This window comes from Stegodyphus dumicola, chromosome 2, assembly GCF_044657685.1.
Source record: "Stegodyphus dumicola isolate Sdum_Otavi_A_Nest chromosome 2, ASM4465768v1".
Lineage (NCBI taxonomy): Eukaryota > Metazoa > Arthropoda > Arachnida > Araneae > Eresidae > Stegodyphus > Stegodyphus dumicola.
In genome coordinates, this window is record NC_140769.1 from 152,926,233 (window position 1) to 152,944,086 (window position 17,854).

Consider the following 17,854-nt stretch of genomic DNA (forward strand, 5'->3'; position numbering starts at 1 on the left):
ATGATATGACAGGGATTTCTGTGGCAGAGTGGTAAAACTGAATCCAATGATGACACAAAAATGATTTATCTTTTAATTACACATCTTTATTCCATTCGAATGGCAGATTTCAGATTAACTTCTCCAAATTACACATTCCATAATGATTTAAACTAAGTACAATGAAATTTATACTTTCTGCATCAATATTTCTAACAAAGAGAAGATGGCATAAGCAGCAGTGAGGTGTGTTGCACAAGCAAAAAGGAAGCTTCTTCTGTGTGGCAAAATGGCGCAAACTCGTTATTTATACAAGTGGTTACGTAACAGACTAGAGAATTCTGGAAGGTACTGGTCAAGAGAGAAGATTCTAAATTACGGAAAATTACATAGAGGTTGCATGTTTGCATGGAGCAAAGCTATCGTATTTTTTATATTTTACATGTTTCCCCCGCTCAAAATGACAGGCTGGGCGAGTATTAGTATGTTAGTGAAGCCAGAAGTATGAGAAAGAATTATAAAATTTTGAATTATATAATTTTACAATGATTTATAAATAAACATATAACTAAATTTTATATGGAAGAATAATAATAAATAATTTAAAAGCATAAAAGTCCTGAATTTTTCTCAAAATGTCCATTAAACAGTCCTGTCATAAAAATAACTGAAGTCGAATGAAATTGTAGCCTTGGCTACTAATGTTTAAAATTAATTTATAATTAGGAACAGCATGAATTATAAACAAATAGCTAAGTTTATTGCATTTTATTTTCCAGCTATCAAAATGCAATGCTACGAGCAACATTTTGAAACCAAAACCTAGCAATCATGAATCAGAACTAGTTGCCATTCAGCATAAAGAAATTTAAATATAAATATGAACTACTTGTTGCCATTCAGCATAAAAGAAATATAAATATGAATATTAACAAAATATTAAAGTTAATTTTATAAAATAATTAAACACATGAACAAATATATGAAATAAAAAATAATTATTTCTCATGCAATAACTAGGCCACTACACTACTCCCCCACCAGTAACTAAGTTACGTTACGAAGATGGAGAAATAGGTAGTAACTAGTATTGCAGTGTTAACCACTAATTAAGAAGAATAATTTAGTCAGTCCTTGAATCTAACAGGTAAACGTATAGTTCTGCCTGTGCGAGAATGTTTTTGATTCACATCGGAATTTGAGTCTGGTCTCTGCAAGTTACTGTAGTCAGGTTGTATCAACTGGGAATTTTCCTCAGCTAAAATATATGCTGGTTCCAAGCAATCCAGGGATACATTAACATGTTTTCCTTTTATGCTAATAGTAAAATATTTGTCCTTGCGATCAATAACAGGAAATGGTTCTTCATAAGGATGTTCCAGAGGTTTTTTTTACCCGATCTATTCGCTGAAACACATGAGAACAATTTTTTAAGTCTTTATGTACAAATATCCGTTCAGACAAATTTTTACAAATTAATCTAGGTCCAATAACTTCCATCTGTTTCTGGAGTTTATTAGTAAAAGTCTCTGATGATGTCTGGATACTTGGTTCACTGAAAAACTCTCCAGGAAGTCTGAGACTCTGGCCATAAACTACTTGTGCAATAGAATGATTTGTATCTGCTTGAATAGCAGTACGCAAACCCAAAAGTACTGTTGGTAACGTGTCCGTCTAAGATATGTTGTTGTGGGCTTTTAATGCTGTTTTTAATGTTCGATAAAGGTGTTCAACTTTGCCATTACATGTGGGGTGGTAGGCAATAGTGTGTTGTAAATTGATGCCACAGATTTTGAACAAAGCTCGTAATGTATCACTTTTAAATTGGGATCCACGATCACTAATGAGTTTACTTGGCGTTCCGAAACGTGCAATCCAGTTGCTATGAAAAGCTCTTGCGGCATTCTCAGCTGAAATATTTTCTAAAGGAATTGTTTCCATCTAATTCGAAAATCTATCTATGCAAGTAAGACAATAAATATTCCCTTTAAGATGGTGGAAGTGGTCCAATGAGATCAATATGGATGACAGAAAATCTTCCTGATGGTACTTCAAACTTACCTAATTTTGTTTTGGTATGCCGACTGATTTTAGCTCTTTGGCAAGGAATGCAGGTTCTTGTCCACAACTGTATATCTTTTTTTATGTTAGGCCAAAAGAATTTTGATGTCATTAATTTCATAGTCGGTTTTATTCCTGGATGTGATAAACCATGAATTCGCTGAAAGACGTGTTTTCTGAAAGCCTGAGGAATATACGGTCGAATATGTTTAGTTGATGTATCACACCACAAATATTTCCCCGAAGGTAGAGAACATTGCTTTAAATTCAAGGAAGTAGTGGTTTGCAAACTCTTCAGTTCTTTATCTTGAGTTTGTTCATCAGCTATTTTATCATAATCTATTGATGAAATTTCATTACCTCTAGATAATGTATCCACCACAATATTATTCTCACCTTTTACATATTTGATATCAGTCGAAAACTGAGAGATGTATTGAAGTTGGCGAGCCTGTCTAGGTGCTGCTTTGTCAAGTTTTTGACGAAAGGCGAATATTAAGGGCTTGTGATCTGTATAAATTGTAAATACTCTTCCTTCTAGATAATGCTTAAAGTGTCTAACTGAAAGATATATGCTTAATGATTCTCTATCATAGTGCTATATTTTTGCTGAGTATCATTTAAATTTTTAGAAAAAAATGCTATTGGCTTCCACGAGGAATTTTCATATTGTTGCAACACTGAGCCAATCTCCGTATCTGAAGCATCTGTAAATAACGCCAGAGGTAGTTCAGAATTGGAAAAAGACAACAGTGCCATGTTCACCAGGTCATTCTTGCACTTTTCAAACTGTTTTTCAGCTTCTTCAGTCCATTCGATTTTACGTTTGTCCCACGTTTTAGCTCCCTTAAGATACGCATGTAACAATGCTTGATTCTTCGCTGCATCCTTTATATAACGACGATAAAAGTTAAGTATTCCAAGAAAAGTTCTAAGTTCATGAATTGTTTCTGGTCGTTTGTAGTTAGTAATAGCTTGAACTCTTTCTGGCAAAGGACGGGAACCCTTAGGTGTAATTAGGTAGCCTAGAAACTCGATTTGTGGAACAGCAAATACAGATTTTGAAACATTAATTCTTAACCCAAATGTATGTAATCTTGCGAAAACTAATTTAAGGTAATTTTTGTGTTCTTCATGGGTACTGGATGCAATGAGTATATTGTCTAAATATGGAAAAAGGAATTCTAACCCTCTAAAGACCTTGTGAATTAATCGTTGGAACGTTGCAGGAGCATTTTTTAAACCGAAACTCATTACGTTAAATTCGTATAAACCGAAAGGAGTGATGATAGCCGTTATACATTTGTCGTCTTCTGCAATGAGAATTTGAAAATAAGCTTTGAATAAATCAATTTTAGAAAAAATATTTGTACCTCTTAAAATATGATGAAAATCTTCAATGCGAGGAATTGGGTATCGATCTGGTATCGTCTGCACATTCAATCATTAGTAGACCCCGCAATGACGATATGAACCATCCTTTTTCGTAACAAGGTGCAAGGGGCTTGACCACTGGGAGTTTGATGGACAAATTATTCCATTGTCAAGCATAAATTTAAATTCCTCTTTAGCTATAGCTAAGCATTTTGGATCGAGCTTTTGTGCCTTCGAATAAATCGGTTGACCATCAGTCATAATAAAATGTGTAACACCATGTTTAATTTGTGTAGGAAAAAGGTTAGGTTTAGAAATTTCGGGATATTTCGGACTGTTAATCGAAAATTTTTATGGATTTATTTAATGTGGATATTGCGTAATCTGTGGAAATACCAGCGACATCACACTGGACACAAAGCTGTGTTACACCATCAATTAATTTTTTCTTATTTACATCGATAAGCAATTTATATTTGTGAAGAAAGTCAGCTCCTAAAATACCTTTTGTGACATCAGCAATTATGAATGGAAACTGAAAATCACGACGTAATCCCAAATCAAGAGTTAGCGTTTTTATTCCATAAGTGGAAATAGCTGTGCCATTAGCTGCATACAGTTTGTATTCAGTTTTACATTTATTCTGTGAAGTAGCAGGAATTATGCTTACGTCAGCTCCGCTATCAATAAGAAAGTGCAAATTTGATCTTCGGTCATGAACGAATAAACGAAATTTGCGACAATCCTTCATATTTTCTGCAGAAGCGTTTGCCGCTGAACCTACTACAGATTCAAGTTTTCCTGGTTTTTGGAATCATTGTTTATCCAACCACATGGAGGCCGGCATTTCTCTGGAATACATTTTGCTCCAAATCGAAAATGATAATAACAAAATTTGCCAGTAGGGTCATATCATTTACGAGATCGGCTTCGAGATTGTGAACGCGAATTACGTAAATCCGAGTTCCTGCGTCTTGAGTGAATGGTTATTTGATCAATTTTTTGTTCAAGAGAGGTAATTCTTTGCAACAAATCATTTGCGGGAACAGAAGGAGCATTAACACAAATACTTCTGGTTTCCGATTCATATCACTAATTTTATCTGCCATAGACGCTAACTTGGTTACATCTTCATCACTAACTAATAATATATGTTTTATTGAGTCAGGTGGCTTCTCCAGCCATAAAGTTTTGATTAGATTTTCAGACACATCTGTAGTAGCAACTGATCTCAACTTCTGCAAAAGTTGGCTTGGTTTCAAGTCTCCAAGTTCGATACCAGTAATCAAACGTTTAATCCGTACATTTTCACTTTCTTTGAATAAATGTAATAACCTAATTTTAGCATCCGAATATTTTGTCGCACTATCGTTCATTACAGTGTCCCAAATGTTATCGACAAACTTAGGTTCAAGCTGTGAAACTAAATAATTAAATTTCATTTCTTCTGAAACGATATTACTAATTCTGAACTGAGCTTCAATTGAAAAAACCATATGTCTGGTTTATTAGTCCAAAAAGGAGGTATTTTTACGCTTACCTTATGAAGCTCTGGTGATTGCATCGTATCTGTCGTAGTAGTTTCCGAAGAGTCATTTGTTGACATTTCGAAAATTAATCAGGGTCACCACGATGTAGCCTTGGCTACTAATGTTTAAAATTAATTTATGATTAGGAACAGCATGAATTATAAACAAATAGCTAAGTTTATTGCATTTTATTTTCCAGCTATCGAAATGCAACGCTACGAGCAACGTTTTGAAACCAAAACCTAGCAATCATGAATCAGAACTAGTTGCCATTCAGCATAAAGAAATTTAAATATAAATATGAACTACTTGTTGCCATTCAGCATAAAAGAAATATAAATATGAATATTAACAAAATATTAAGTTAATTTTATAAAATAATTAAACACAAAATACGTTTTAAAAGTCTCTTGATGCAAGTAAGTCCAGCTTATTTTCATCTTGTGGACTAATACGTTCACAAATATTATGCAGTTTTTCCAATAAATATGATTTAATAATAGTTTTTGAATAGAAAATGTTTAAAATTTTCTTTTCATATAAAACTTAGAAGATATACAATTTATATCATTTATGAATAATATATTATGTGCATTTATTCTTTTCATGGTAGGTAATTGACATATTTGAAAATAGTTTAAAAATTCTGTACAAAACATTATGATACAATTCAATATAAATAATGATATGATACAATAAGACATTAACACTTTGAATCAAAAGTTTTGGCATGTCCTCGCCAACAGATCAGCGTGACTAGCTTGCTGATGGTTGGGGGGTGCTCAGTACAAAATATAAAAAAACCTCCATTGCCTAATAAAAGATAACTGGTTATTGACATTGTATCAAAGTGTTTTTATAAAAATACAAAATCCTACAAATTAAAATACAAAATCTTACAAAATTAAAATTTCAAGACAAAAAACTTATATGATCAAGTTAATTTTTTTTAGAAATTTAGAAATGAGAAATGAATATTACAATGAGAAGCAAGAAAGGAAAAAAATTGTTACAAAATAATCTAAAAAATTATGTGAAAAATATGTGTTAGTGTGTTATGTGTGGTAGCACTTCTATGCTAAACTATGGTCAGAGGATCGTGGCTGGTATGAAAAAGTATATAAAAAAACCCAAACCAGTTTCATGACCACAGCTGATTCGCCTAACAGAATTAAAAAAATAATAATAAAATAAATAAATAAATAAAAATTTTGAGGGGTTGTTAAGAGTATTACCTAGGGGGACGTCGGGCGTGTGCTATCATTTCTTACTTCCTCTCTAAAGAGAGGACGCAAGAAGTAATACACATATATATTGTGTCGAGAACAGTTTAGCAAACACATTCATTTTTATTGAAAAATCTGGTATGAGGGCCAGATTTTCAATAATGCAATGCACAAAGTGTATTAGTGCAATGCAAAAGGGGTTAGAGTTTTCCCTCAAGGGGGCTCAAATTTTGAACGGAAAAACAGAAGGAAAGGCAGGATAGGAAAGGAACCAGACTGGGAAAAGGTGAAGATCGGGAAAATAATTTATCATAGTTGGAGTTTAAGTCTAAATCAGGTATTAAAAGTCATGAACAGGAAAAAAAAATTAATAGAGAATTTTTAAAAATTAAAATTAAATTAATTTTGGACAGAGATAGGAATTATACTATATAACAGTTAATTTAAATTCATTTGCTGGATTAAAAGGTCTTAGTCTAGTTGAACGAACAATTTCCGATTTCTTTTTAGATGTAAAATATAAAAAATACGATGGCTTTGCTCTATGCAAACACACAACCTGTAAGTAACTTTCCGTAATTTAGGATCTTTGCCCTTGACCAGTACCTCCCAGAATTCTCTAATCAGTTATGTAACCACTTGTATAAATAGCGAGCTCACGCCATTTTGCAATGCTGAAGAAGCTTCCTCTCTGCTTGCACTACGCACCTTGCTGCTGCTTATGCTATCTTTCCTTTGTTAGAAACATTGACACAGGAAGCATAAATTTCATCGTACTTAGTTTAAATCGTTATGGAATATGTAATTTGGAGAAGTTAATCTGAAATCTGCCATTTGAATGGAATAAAGATGTGTAATTAAAAGATAAATAATTTCTTGTGTCATCATTGGATTCAGCCTTACCACTCTGCTACAGGAATGCCTGCCGTATCATAAGAGTTATTAATTAGTCGACAGGCTTAAAATATAAAATATATGATGGCTTTGCTCTATGCAAATATGCAACCTCTAACTTTCCGTAATTTAAGATCTTCCCCCTTGACCAGTACCTTCCAGAATTCTCTAGTCTGTTATGTAACCACTTGTATAAATAACGACATAGAAGAAGCTTCCTCTACCTTGCTGCTGCTTATGCCATCTTTCCTTTGTTAGAAATATTGATGCAGAAAGCATAAATTTCATCATACTTAGTTTAAATCATTATGGAATATGTAATTTGGAGAAGTTAATCTGAAATCTGCCATTGAATGCCAAGCGAAGAGGAAGCTTCTTCTGCCTCACAAAATGGTGCGAGCTTGTTATTTATACAAGTGGTCAGGTAACAGACTAGAGAATTCTGGAAGGTACTGTTCAAAGGGGAAGATCCTAAAATACGCAAAGTTATTTAGAGGTTGCGTGTTTGCATTGAGCAAAGCCATCATATTTTTTATATTTTACATATATATCCCAGAAGCTCATATCCAGAATGGGGTCCTTAAGTATGGAACTATGAATTTTACTGATCGAAGAGTAACATTTGTTCAAATGAGGAAACTGTATGATAGTTTGGTTGAAAATAAAGTAACTAATAAATAACTAATAATAACTTTTTGTTTGTTTGTTTAAAATTGGACAAAATTCAATTTTAAATTTCATATTTTCAGAAAATCTGTAATATTTCAGAGAAAACTTTCATGTGTCCTCTTTCGCAAAAAGTCTTTTCCCCCCTCTTTTTGTTAGGGAGAGATATGTAATAAAGCGCTCATGTAAAAACTGAAACCTTTCTTTGTATGCACTGTCTGAAGCAAATGTGGTAAACCAATGCAAAGACCATTGCAAAAAAATCTGAAATGCAGTATTAAAGAAAACTGCTTTTGATTTCAAAATTATTTCAAAACTGCAGTCTCTGCTTTAACTGATGATAGAACTGAAACCACATGCTTTAACTGAATCTTTTATCTGACTAAATGATAATCATAAGGAAGAATACTTCCAGTTTTTGCCATTATTATTAAAAGGTGTTATTTTTAATAATTAAAAAATGTTAAGAATGCAGGAAATTTAAAAAAAAAAAAATTCAACTTCTGAATGATAATATGTATTATGTATATATGTGTATTTTTGTCTGTTTTTTCTTTTTTTCTTTTCGTTTTCATCCCTCTCCCATTCATTATTCTCCCCTTTTTGTAAGAGGCAAAAAAAAAAAAAAAAAAAAAATTAAGTGTTTTAAATATGAGTTTATTTAATTAACTCTCTGAATACTCTCTCTTGTGAGTCAATCATTTTTCAGGCACTGGTCTAGGATATTTCTTTGTGACAAATCCTTGTTTGTGATATAAGCTTTATAAGAATAATAGGCGATAGAGATGAGAGTACAAGAGTTTCTCAAAATGTTATCTTTGCCCTCCCTCCCCCCCAAAAAAACCGCATTATTTACTGAACAGAAAGTAAAGCATAAAAACTAAATAAGCATGTTTTTACATATATTTTAAACAAATGTCCTTATAAGAATTCTTCGAAACATCAGTTTGATGATATTGATTTTTCAATATGTGTTTCTAATAAATGCAAGGGAAATGATTTTATATTATTTAGTTAGACTTAAAAATACTGCTGTTAAGGAAGACGAATGTAAGAAATTAATATCTATTACTGATAGATAATATGTAAAATTTCTATCATGTAAAAAATAAAATGCCAGATTTTCTTTTAAATTGGCATAGAATTGGTCTGGCTGAAAATGATGTATACGAATTTAAAAAATTCTATTTTAGTCACATTTTATACAGAAAGTCATATAAAAATTCTTAAAATATTAAAAAAATCAGATTGTGAAACAGTAAATGTAATTAAATTGCATAATTTCTTTTTCTTTATGGGAGGGAAATGTATGCAATGATAAAATTATGTTTTACATATTTCATGACAGTTCTATGTAAGTAGTTTTTTGCATAATAGTATTCTGTAATATTGTTAGAAAGCTTCATAAAATATATATTTTACATAAAATATATACCCCCCTAACCTCAGTACAAAAATCTGGATTTAAAAAAGAAATATTTGTGTTATTTTCCCCTGTCTTTGAGACATTCAGAAAGCAAGGTCTGCTAACTTTAAAAAGGAATTCATTCATATATGGTGGTTATTTTCACCTTACTAAATGATTTTCTTGTGGATTTTGGATGTATGGCTCTGATTCATGGAGAATAATCATGAAGAGCTTCAAGAAAAATTAGCATATCTAAAGCCCTTGATGTTTCTGAAGATAATTGTGTATGGGAAGACAGACTGAATGGTCACAATGCATTTGACATGTACACATAAAGCTCCAGCAACACTGAAAGATTTGAGACTTAGGAAATAGCAGTAAACACCAATGAGGGCTACCGAGATTCAAAGTACAGGAAAGTAGAAATGAAGATATCTTATTAGATACTACAATGTTAATATTACTATATATTCTTATTATAATGTAGGTGCATTTAAATAAATAATGTGATAAGTAGTTTATCTATGAATAATTTTCATTTGTTATGTTCTTAATGTAACTGTGTACTTTAGAAATTAAATTATTCCCATAATTTTCCCTTCTTGATTTTTGTGTGATAAAACTAGCAAGAAAAGATGGTAAAATATGGAAGTAAATATAGAAATAATCAGCTTATGCATGTTCAAAAAATAATTATTTAATTGTATCAATTAAAAATTTTTAAGCACTATTTCAGATTTAATATAACTGTTTTGTTTTATTTAAATTTAATTTCAGTTTACTTGAATATAATTATCTTGATTTAGGACTTTGCTGCTGAAAAATGCTCCATGGCGTACAGAGCACCTGAATTGTTTAATGTTGAAAGTCATTCATCAATAGATGAAAGAGTAGATATTTGGGTATTTATTTCCTTTTCTTCGTTTAACACATTTAAGAAAAAATGCATACATCTCTTCTAAATCGTGTTTAGTGTGTAAGATGTGATCAGTATAGAATACTGAGGGTGTTTACATAATTTTAGAATGAATTTAATAATATAATACTCAAAATGAGAAATATTGTCTGCTACTTTTAAATTTATTCTTCTTTCAAAATGTGGTTTGTAAACAAGCTGTGGATTGAATGATATGTTTGCCCTTTCTGAAGAGAAATACTACAATGTTAATATTTCATTAATAATGTTATAATTCATGTTAATATTTAATTTAATTTATAATTAAATTTCTACATGTAAAATAAGCAGCATTATTAACTGGAAAGGGAAAAACCAACAGTCATTACTTTTGTTTGGGGGGGGGAAAGAAACTCCAAATGAATCCTGAAAAAGGTGCATGCTGTTTGTAATATTTCTAAAATAGCTAGTAGCAAGAGAAAATCTGCCTATGCAGAAATCAATTATAGTCTTTAAATACATCTGTAGCAGCAACAAATAAAATAATAAACAAATATTTACCATTTATATACATATATATATTCACTAGTATGTAATTTGAATTTAACAAACATTCTCTATCAAAATCGTAAAAAACAACCTTGTATTTAGCGTAGGTATAATGAAACACTCAATCGATTTCGAGGGCAGCTAAAGGTCCCTCCTCATCAGGAGAAAGAAATACATAGAAAGAAGAAAATAGGAGAAGGAGTCACCTATTTTCTTCTTTCTATGTATTTCTTTCTCCTGATGAGGAGGGACCTTTAGCTGCCCTCGAAATCGATTGAGTGTTTCATTATACCTACGCTAAATACAAGGTTGTTTTTTATGATTTTGATTGTCACATTAGCGTGTTTCTCTTCTAGTCTAATTTAAAGTTAATTTAAATTAAATTTGATGCAAACAAATAAATGATTAATGTTGTTGCAAACTAATTATTTAAAATTAAATTTACCTTTATTCTTTAGAAGCACTAGTATATAATATTATAATTTATATATAATAATATATATATAAGTAATATTCACCAGCTTTTGCTGAGATGTAGCTCAGTGCAGAGCAATTTGTAGAACCCTGTATGAAAACTGTTTAACAAGAGATAAATGGAAATACATTGTTATGCTTGATGAAGCATAGGTTTATCTAAATGGCTAAAACAAACAAACAAGCAAAAAATGCTATTATCGAAAATGAAGAGAAAAATTGTACAAACCTGGTTCTGTTCATAAAAAGTAAGTTTCAGTAAGAGGTTTATGATTTTTGTAGGTTTCTCTTAGAGTGGAATATGCCTGCAAAGTCTCCTGATATTTCATCTGTGGATTATTGTTCTTTTGTTCACTTGAAAAGAGCTCTTTCTAACCAGAAACCCACCGCGATTGATAGACTCTGGAAAGTAGTGGAAGAAGAATGGAAACCAATAAACCCGGAAATTTTATGGAAAGTCCTTGTCATGGAAATCATGATGCAGACTTAATAATAGTTCAGGGGAAAAAAAAAAAAAAAAAGCTTTCAGATTGAATATTTCAAAATATATTCTTTACATTTTAAACATTAATTAAGCATCTCCAAAATCATCTAAAAATGTGTAAACATCTTCTGTATTTTGTAATTTATCTGTAAATATGTGTTTGTTTAATTTACTCTTTGCATAACATTTCTTGTGTGTGCTTTCCATCTCTTCATCAACTCCTGGATTTTATCCAGCAGTTTTGAGGTATTTAATAATTTCTTTCAGAATAATTAATATTCCAATGTATCTACTATGAAATTATGCACTTTAAGTGAAAAGTTTGAAGAACGGACAAAAACTTTGAAAACATTTCATATAAGTATATAAGTATACTTGCTGCTTTTTTTTTTACTTCCTTGTACGAAAAGGAAGTATTGTAATTGCGAAAAGTATCATGCAGTATATTTCAATGAAAATATCCATTTTGACCGCTATTAAATGCAGTTTAATGATGTTTTTGTGTGACATCTGTACGTAAAAACAGAATAAAAGACTCTTTTCCTCCCAAAAAATTGTAAAACTGTTTTAAAATGAATTCTGAAGAGAATTTTTCACGGTGTCTGTACATACATACGTATGTATCTCGCATAACTCAAAAACGAGTAGGCTCAGAATGTTGAAATTTTGTATATAGGACTGCTATAACATGTAGATGTGCACCTCGTATTTTGGTTGCAATCGGCCGCACCAAACGTATATAAATATATTTGTACAGTCAAAAGTCTTTAATCCAAACTCGTCGAGACTTCGGCGATTCTGGATTATCGATTTTTCCGGATTATAGATCATCAGTTTAAATCTGGGAAGATGGCATGCAGAAATTATAAAATTAAAAATATGAAACCATAATTTATGAAATAAAGAGTAATTATGATCTAAAGGGTATCAAAATTTACAAAAAAAAGCTTAATATTTATTTGTTTACTTTATTAAACATTTCTTTCAATGCGCGCATGCGTAAAGCATACATAATTACGCATAGTCGAAATAAGAAAATTGCAACCAGAAAACTATTTGATTTGTATTCGTGATATTTATAATGACGAGGAATTTGATTTAAATCATATCAAAGATGGAGTACATCGAAATGAAATACTACATTACAAGCCGAAATTATAAGCCAAATAAAATAAAAACATCTGCCCTGATGATGAGGATAGTGCTGACAGATCAACTTCCAGTTCATTGCGCGCCTCGATGTTCTCCCCTTCCCCGCTCAGAGCAGTGTGAAATTGATAAACAGATTTCGGAATGGTTGAGAAACAAAGGAGCCTTTATCCATTTTTTGCAGCAATTCCACTTTTTGTTTGATGGACATCAAAACATGCTTTCCTTTTGCAGATCCAGCATTTGAAATTCTATTTGACATAATCGAAAGTTCCAACTTACTTTTATAAAATTGCTCTAACAGTCTGCAAAAAATAATAAGCCGGTTCCAATTCGAAGATTAACCGCTTGCTTGATTATCCCGAGTTATCTCGGGTTCGTATATATCACAGTTAATTATTATCCCGAGAAAACTCGGGCGAAGCAGAATGCTTTAGTACGATTTCTTTTAGCACGGTTTTACTCGGTCTGGAGGAAATGAAAGGAAATATTTAGCTTTGATTGGCAGTTTGCCAAATTTTGTTGGTTGCGCGGTTCTTTTGGAAGGACTGGTCGCGTGTTTCCCTATTGTATAGTATACGTTGGCTTGTGGACTAGTAATATATAAAGAAAGATGCATGCGTTGGAAAAAAATAAAATAATGGCGATGATGGAAGATAGCGAAAGCGATGATTTTTCAGATAGTGATTATGAAAAGGTTGGGAAAAAAAATCAAAAAATAAATCAAATCCAACGAGGCAGTGTACTGTGCTCCCGTGAAAGAGATTCCAACGATAAGCCAGTAAGAAAAGAGACCAGGTACCAGTGTAGAACGTCAGGTACTACTCTGTGCTGTCTCTTGTTTCAAAAACTATCATACAAAGATTAATATTTAACTTTTTTTTGGTTTGCCCGAGATAACTCAGGATAGTAAACTAATATTAAAAATAAACGCTTTTACACCTTCAAAAAATTAAAAATGCAACTTAAAACCTACATATTTTGATTTGTTTCGTTTTGTTGTATTTAATAATAAAATAAAAAAATATGATGATTGTTTGCAATTTTTTTCAAAAAAAAATTGTAAGGAAAGCGATTAAGGAACAATGCAATCTGCAACATTAACTGAAATAGATAATTAGATAATTTTAGCTTAGCTTATACCGTCCATTATACATTAAACGCACATGCGTAAAGGTATTACGCGCATGCGCATAAAATGAGCTTTGAGGTCCGGATTAATGACTTTTGACTGTATATATATCCACTCTGTTACCCGGCTCAGTGATCTCAGTTTCTTTACTCTTATATGTTTGTAAATTGTGCATTTTTTGCTTTAAAAATGATTGAATTATGTTGTTCTTATCTTCCGGTTGAAGTTTTATGCCTTAAGGAAATCTGCAAGCAGTATAAGTAGAATTATAACAGTTTAAAAGCTGTTTAAGTTCGGTTAAGCCTAATTTTTAAATAACATGGTGGACATGTTTGTTTACATTTGAAACAGCAGAATAGTAGAATTAATTGCCAATCTAGAGAGACTAAGCTTCGCAACAACAAAGATAACATCATCATTTATTATTGCGAATGAAATCATGCTTAATTCTTTCTGGAATTTATTAAAGGAAATAGGTGTTTAAGATTTACTTCATGATTTTTAATATTGATAGTTTGAGGTTTTATGTATTTTTGCCTTGTTGGAAAGTGAGAACGGAATTAATTGAATGAAAAATACTGAATCGTCTGTGAAAAACTGTTTCTTTTTTGTTTTGTTTGCTTAATTTCTTTTATACACCATTCTAGATTTATTATAGTATTTGAATAGAACATGTGGCAACGATTAGATAATTTTTCAAATGATGTAAATTTTGTGCATTCTGAGTTATAAAAGGAATGAAATGTAACGCTGTTAAGTGAACATAGCGCCAGAGTGTAGCGTGCTATTGATGAAGTAGATTTAATTCAATCCAATAAGTTTAAATGAAATGCAAGAAAAAAATGTGTATAATTTAACATTCCGTACAAGGAAGTCATGTGGTGCGCACATCTTTTTTTTTTTTTTTTTTTTTTTTTTTTTTTTTTTTTTTTTTTTTTAGAGTGTAAAGGATAACACTTCTTTCAAATGTTAGAAAATAACAGATAGTAAACCAATTTCTTAAGATTTCAATTTAAGAAATCGCTGGAGCTGTTTCCCATCTTGATGTGACTGATGTATTTTACTATGATGAATTAATGTAACTTCTTGTTTCCTTGCGTTTGGATTTATATTGAAAGCTAAAATCCTACTTCATTTCAGAAATAGGTTTAATTAATATAACTGAATGTAAATATCATAGAGAAGAAATTCAGTTACTTTATTGCTATCACAGATTTTATTATGTGGAACTGTACACGTACAATAAAAGTCATAGCTCTTATGCTTGTTGAAATTAAGGTTTTCTCTGCATTATAGCTCCATTTATATGCATTATAACTCATTTTGTACTTGATTCTGTGTGCCTTATAACTTGTAAAAAATCATAAAATATTAATCTATCATCCTAAAATACTTTTTTATTCAGTCATTAGGTTGTTGTTTGTATGCCATGTGCTATTTCAAATCGCCATTTGATGCAGCTTATCAAAGAGGTGATAGTGTAGCTCTTGCAGTCATAAGTGGAGTGATTGAATTTCCAGAAATCACACCGTAAGCCTTTTTCTTTTGAAAACATATTGTGTATTTTTTTTAATGCAGTAAATTGTGTCTGAAATATCCGTATTTATATTGAGATACTATTCAACTGAAAATGACATATCCTATTTTGAAACACTTCATATAGCATAAAAATCCGCAGCAAATACAAAGATATTTAAGTATCTCCCATATGCAAGTAATCCTATAAACATAACCTCCTTCATTCCCTGCCAGAAAAGAAAAGGTGCTAATATATACCAAATGTAATGAAATGGTGAATTTGCCTCCAACATTGCTGATATATCTAAGAACCAGTAATATGACTATAAAGTAAATATCACTACAATGTTACTGTATTCCTAATACATACTAATATATTATTCTGATCTTCATATCAGTATAAATTCACATCACATAATTATATTTAACAGAAAATTATTTATATTTATTTATATTTTCCTAACAAAACATTTCAAAGAAACTTGTTACAAAAGCAAGTATAAGAAAAGTATAAGAATTCAGTATCATGCAGCTGCTAAGAAAGTCTGCCTATTTTAATGTAAATAAAACTGTAAGATGACTATCTCTAATTTTCTATAGGCCATCGATACTTTTCCCTGTAATAAAATATATCATTAGCTTCATTACTTGCCTTTCCTCATATATATTTAGTTTTCTTTTTGAGAAATAGATGTAAGTAATGGTTTAAATGTTCTATGGCTTATTATCATTTTTATGATGTTGTAGGTAGCTGAAGTTCTTGCTGGTAAGAACTAGATAGAAATTCAAGTATTATTCTTCCTCTATGTGCATGAATTCACTCATTTTTTTCATAATTTTAAATGAATTCTTTCATAATATATTATTATCATTTTTACTGTAAAATGGACTGTTTTTAATATTTGCATTCACTATGTCTTTTTTTTCACTATATTTTAAAATATGTTGAAAATACAACAGAATGAGATTATATTTTCCAAACTTGAAAACTGAAATATGTTTTCAAGTTAGTGTTTGTAGTATTCACAATAGAGTTAGCAGTCTTTTTCTCCTCTGTATATTGATATGACTCCCAGTCTCTTAACTTAACCACTGATTTGATTTTTCAAGATTCTAAGAGAATATTTTGCCGTTTCAGTACATGCTGTATTGATTCATGAAGTTGTTAACTATACTGTCTTTCACTATAACCTTGATATTAATCACAAGCCAATAATTCTTAAATTCAAATCAATATATTTGAGCCCTATTTTAATTACTTGTAATTCTTTTTGAAGTACAGATGCTATGTCATTTTATCCAAACATCGCTATTAATTTCATCTGGTTATCTTTCAAAGCACAACTGTATATCTACTCTGTCGTATATCGTTAAACTATTTGTAAATATTCTTTACTGTCCTATATTTTTCCGTTAGTAACTTTTATTATCAGTGTAAAATCATTGGCATAAGCATTCAGAATAATGCTATACCTGAAATCCATTTCCAGAGCTATGTTTTGCATTGAGTTTTATATTTTAAAAAATTAGTCCAAAATTCAACCATTGTGACAGTCAATTTAAATATTCATTCTCTACATCTCTGTTGCATTTTTTCAAATATTGGAAAAAATTAGTAACTTTGATCAGAGGCTTTTATGGCAATCTGTATGTGTTTGTCAATCCTTATACATCAGTAAATAATTTGAGTTCTGTCATACTTGCATTCTGTTTTCTTATTTCATATGTAATGAATTATACCAAAACACTAAATTTGAAATACTAACTACTGTGTAATCTTGATTATCCAAACTCGTATATGCACGTTCAATACTATGCACAAGAGTGTTTTATTAACAAACGTACAAGTCCGAGAATTCTCTAAAATTTGCTTAATTATGTCTTTTAGTTTCAGTGATTATTTCATACAATTCATACGTTCTAAAAAAAAAAAGTAAAATTACATTTTTTTTTTTTTTTTTTTTTTTAAGAAATAAACATATACAATGTGCATGAAATTTGATAATTTGAAATATCCCGTTACCTGTTTCCTTGGTATTAGCCAGCATAATCAAAAGTGCAGTATGTGTGTCTTTGATTTGCATGCAATTTATAATAGTAAGAAGGGATCTGAAAACAATTTTAAAAAAATAAATATTGAAAGTGGTATTTTATTTTTAAGCATACTTTAAAGTGGTAAAATGTTTTCACCTTAGCCCATTTTTTTTTAAATCTCTCCTTTCAATAATGGTTAAAAATCGTATTTAATTTTTTGAAGAACTGGTATTATCTTTGTGTTATCTGTACCGAAAAAGGAAGAAAAGGTTTAAATTATCATAATGTTATGTAAGGAAGTTTTTCTTGTCATCAAGATTAAGATTTTATTTACTTAAGGTCAAGATTTTTTTTTTTTTTTTTTTTTAATCAAAATTACTTTGTCAATAACTTTTGGCTGCCTGATTTTCAGATATTTCAAGAATTGAAGTTTTCTGGAAAACACTGTATTTAAAAAAAAAAAAAAAAAAAAAAAAAAAAAA

The 17,854-nt window shown here is 30.6% G+C and overlaps 1 protein-coding gene across 4 annotated transcripts in view; it reads left to right on the forward strand.

Moving 5' to 3' along the window:
* The window catches only part of LOC118194998 (serine/threonine-protein kinase 16), a 74,936-nt gene that overhangs the window by 47,018 nt on the left and 10,064 nt on the right, over positions 1-17,854 (forward strand). For all 4 annotated transcript variants that reach the window (XM_085811287.1, XM_085811286.1, XM_085811289.1 and 1 more), the window contains exons 6-7: positions 9,944-10,039; positions 15,226-15,350. In XM_085811287.1, coding sequence (XP_085667413.1) covers positions 9,944-10,039; positions 15,226-15,350 — 221 coding nt within the window. The remainder of the gene's footprint in view (positions 1-9,943; positions 10,040-15,225; positions 15,351-17,854) is intronic.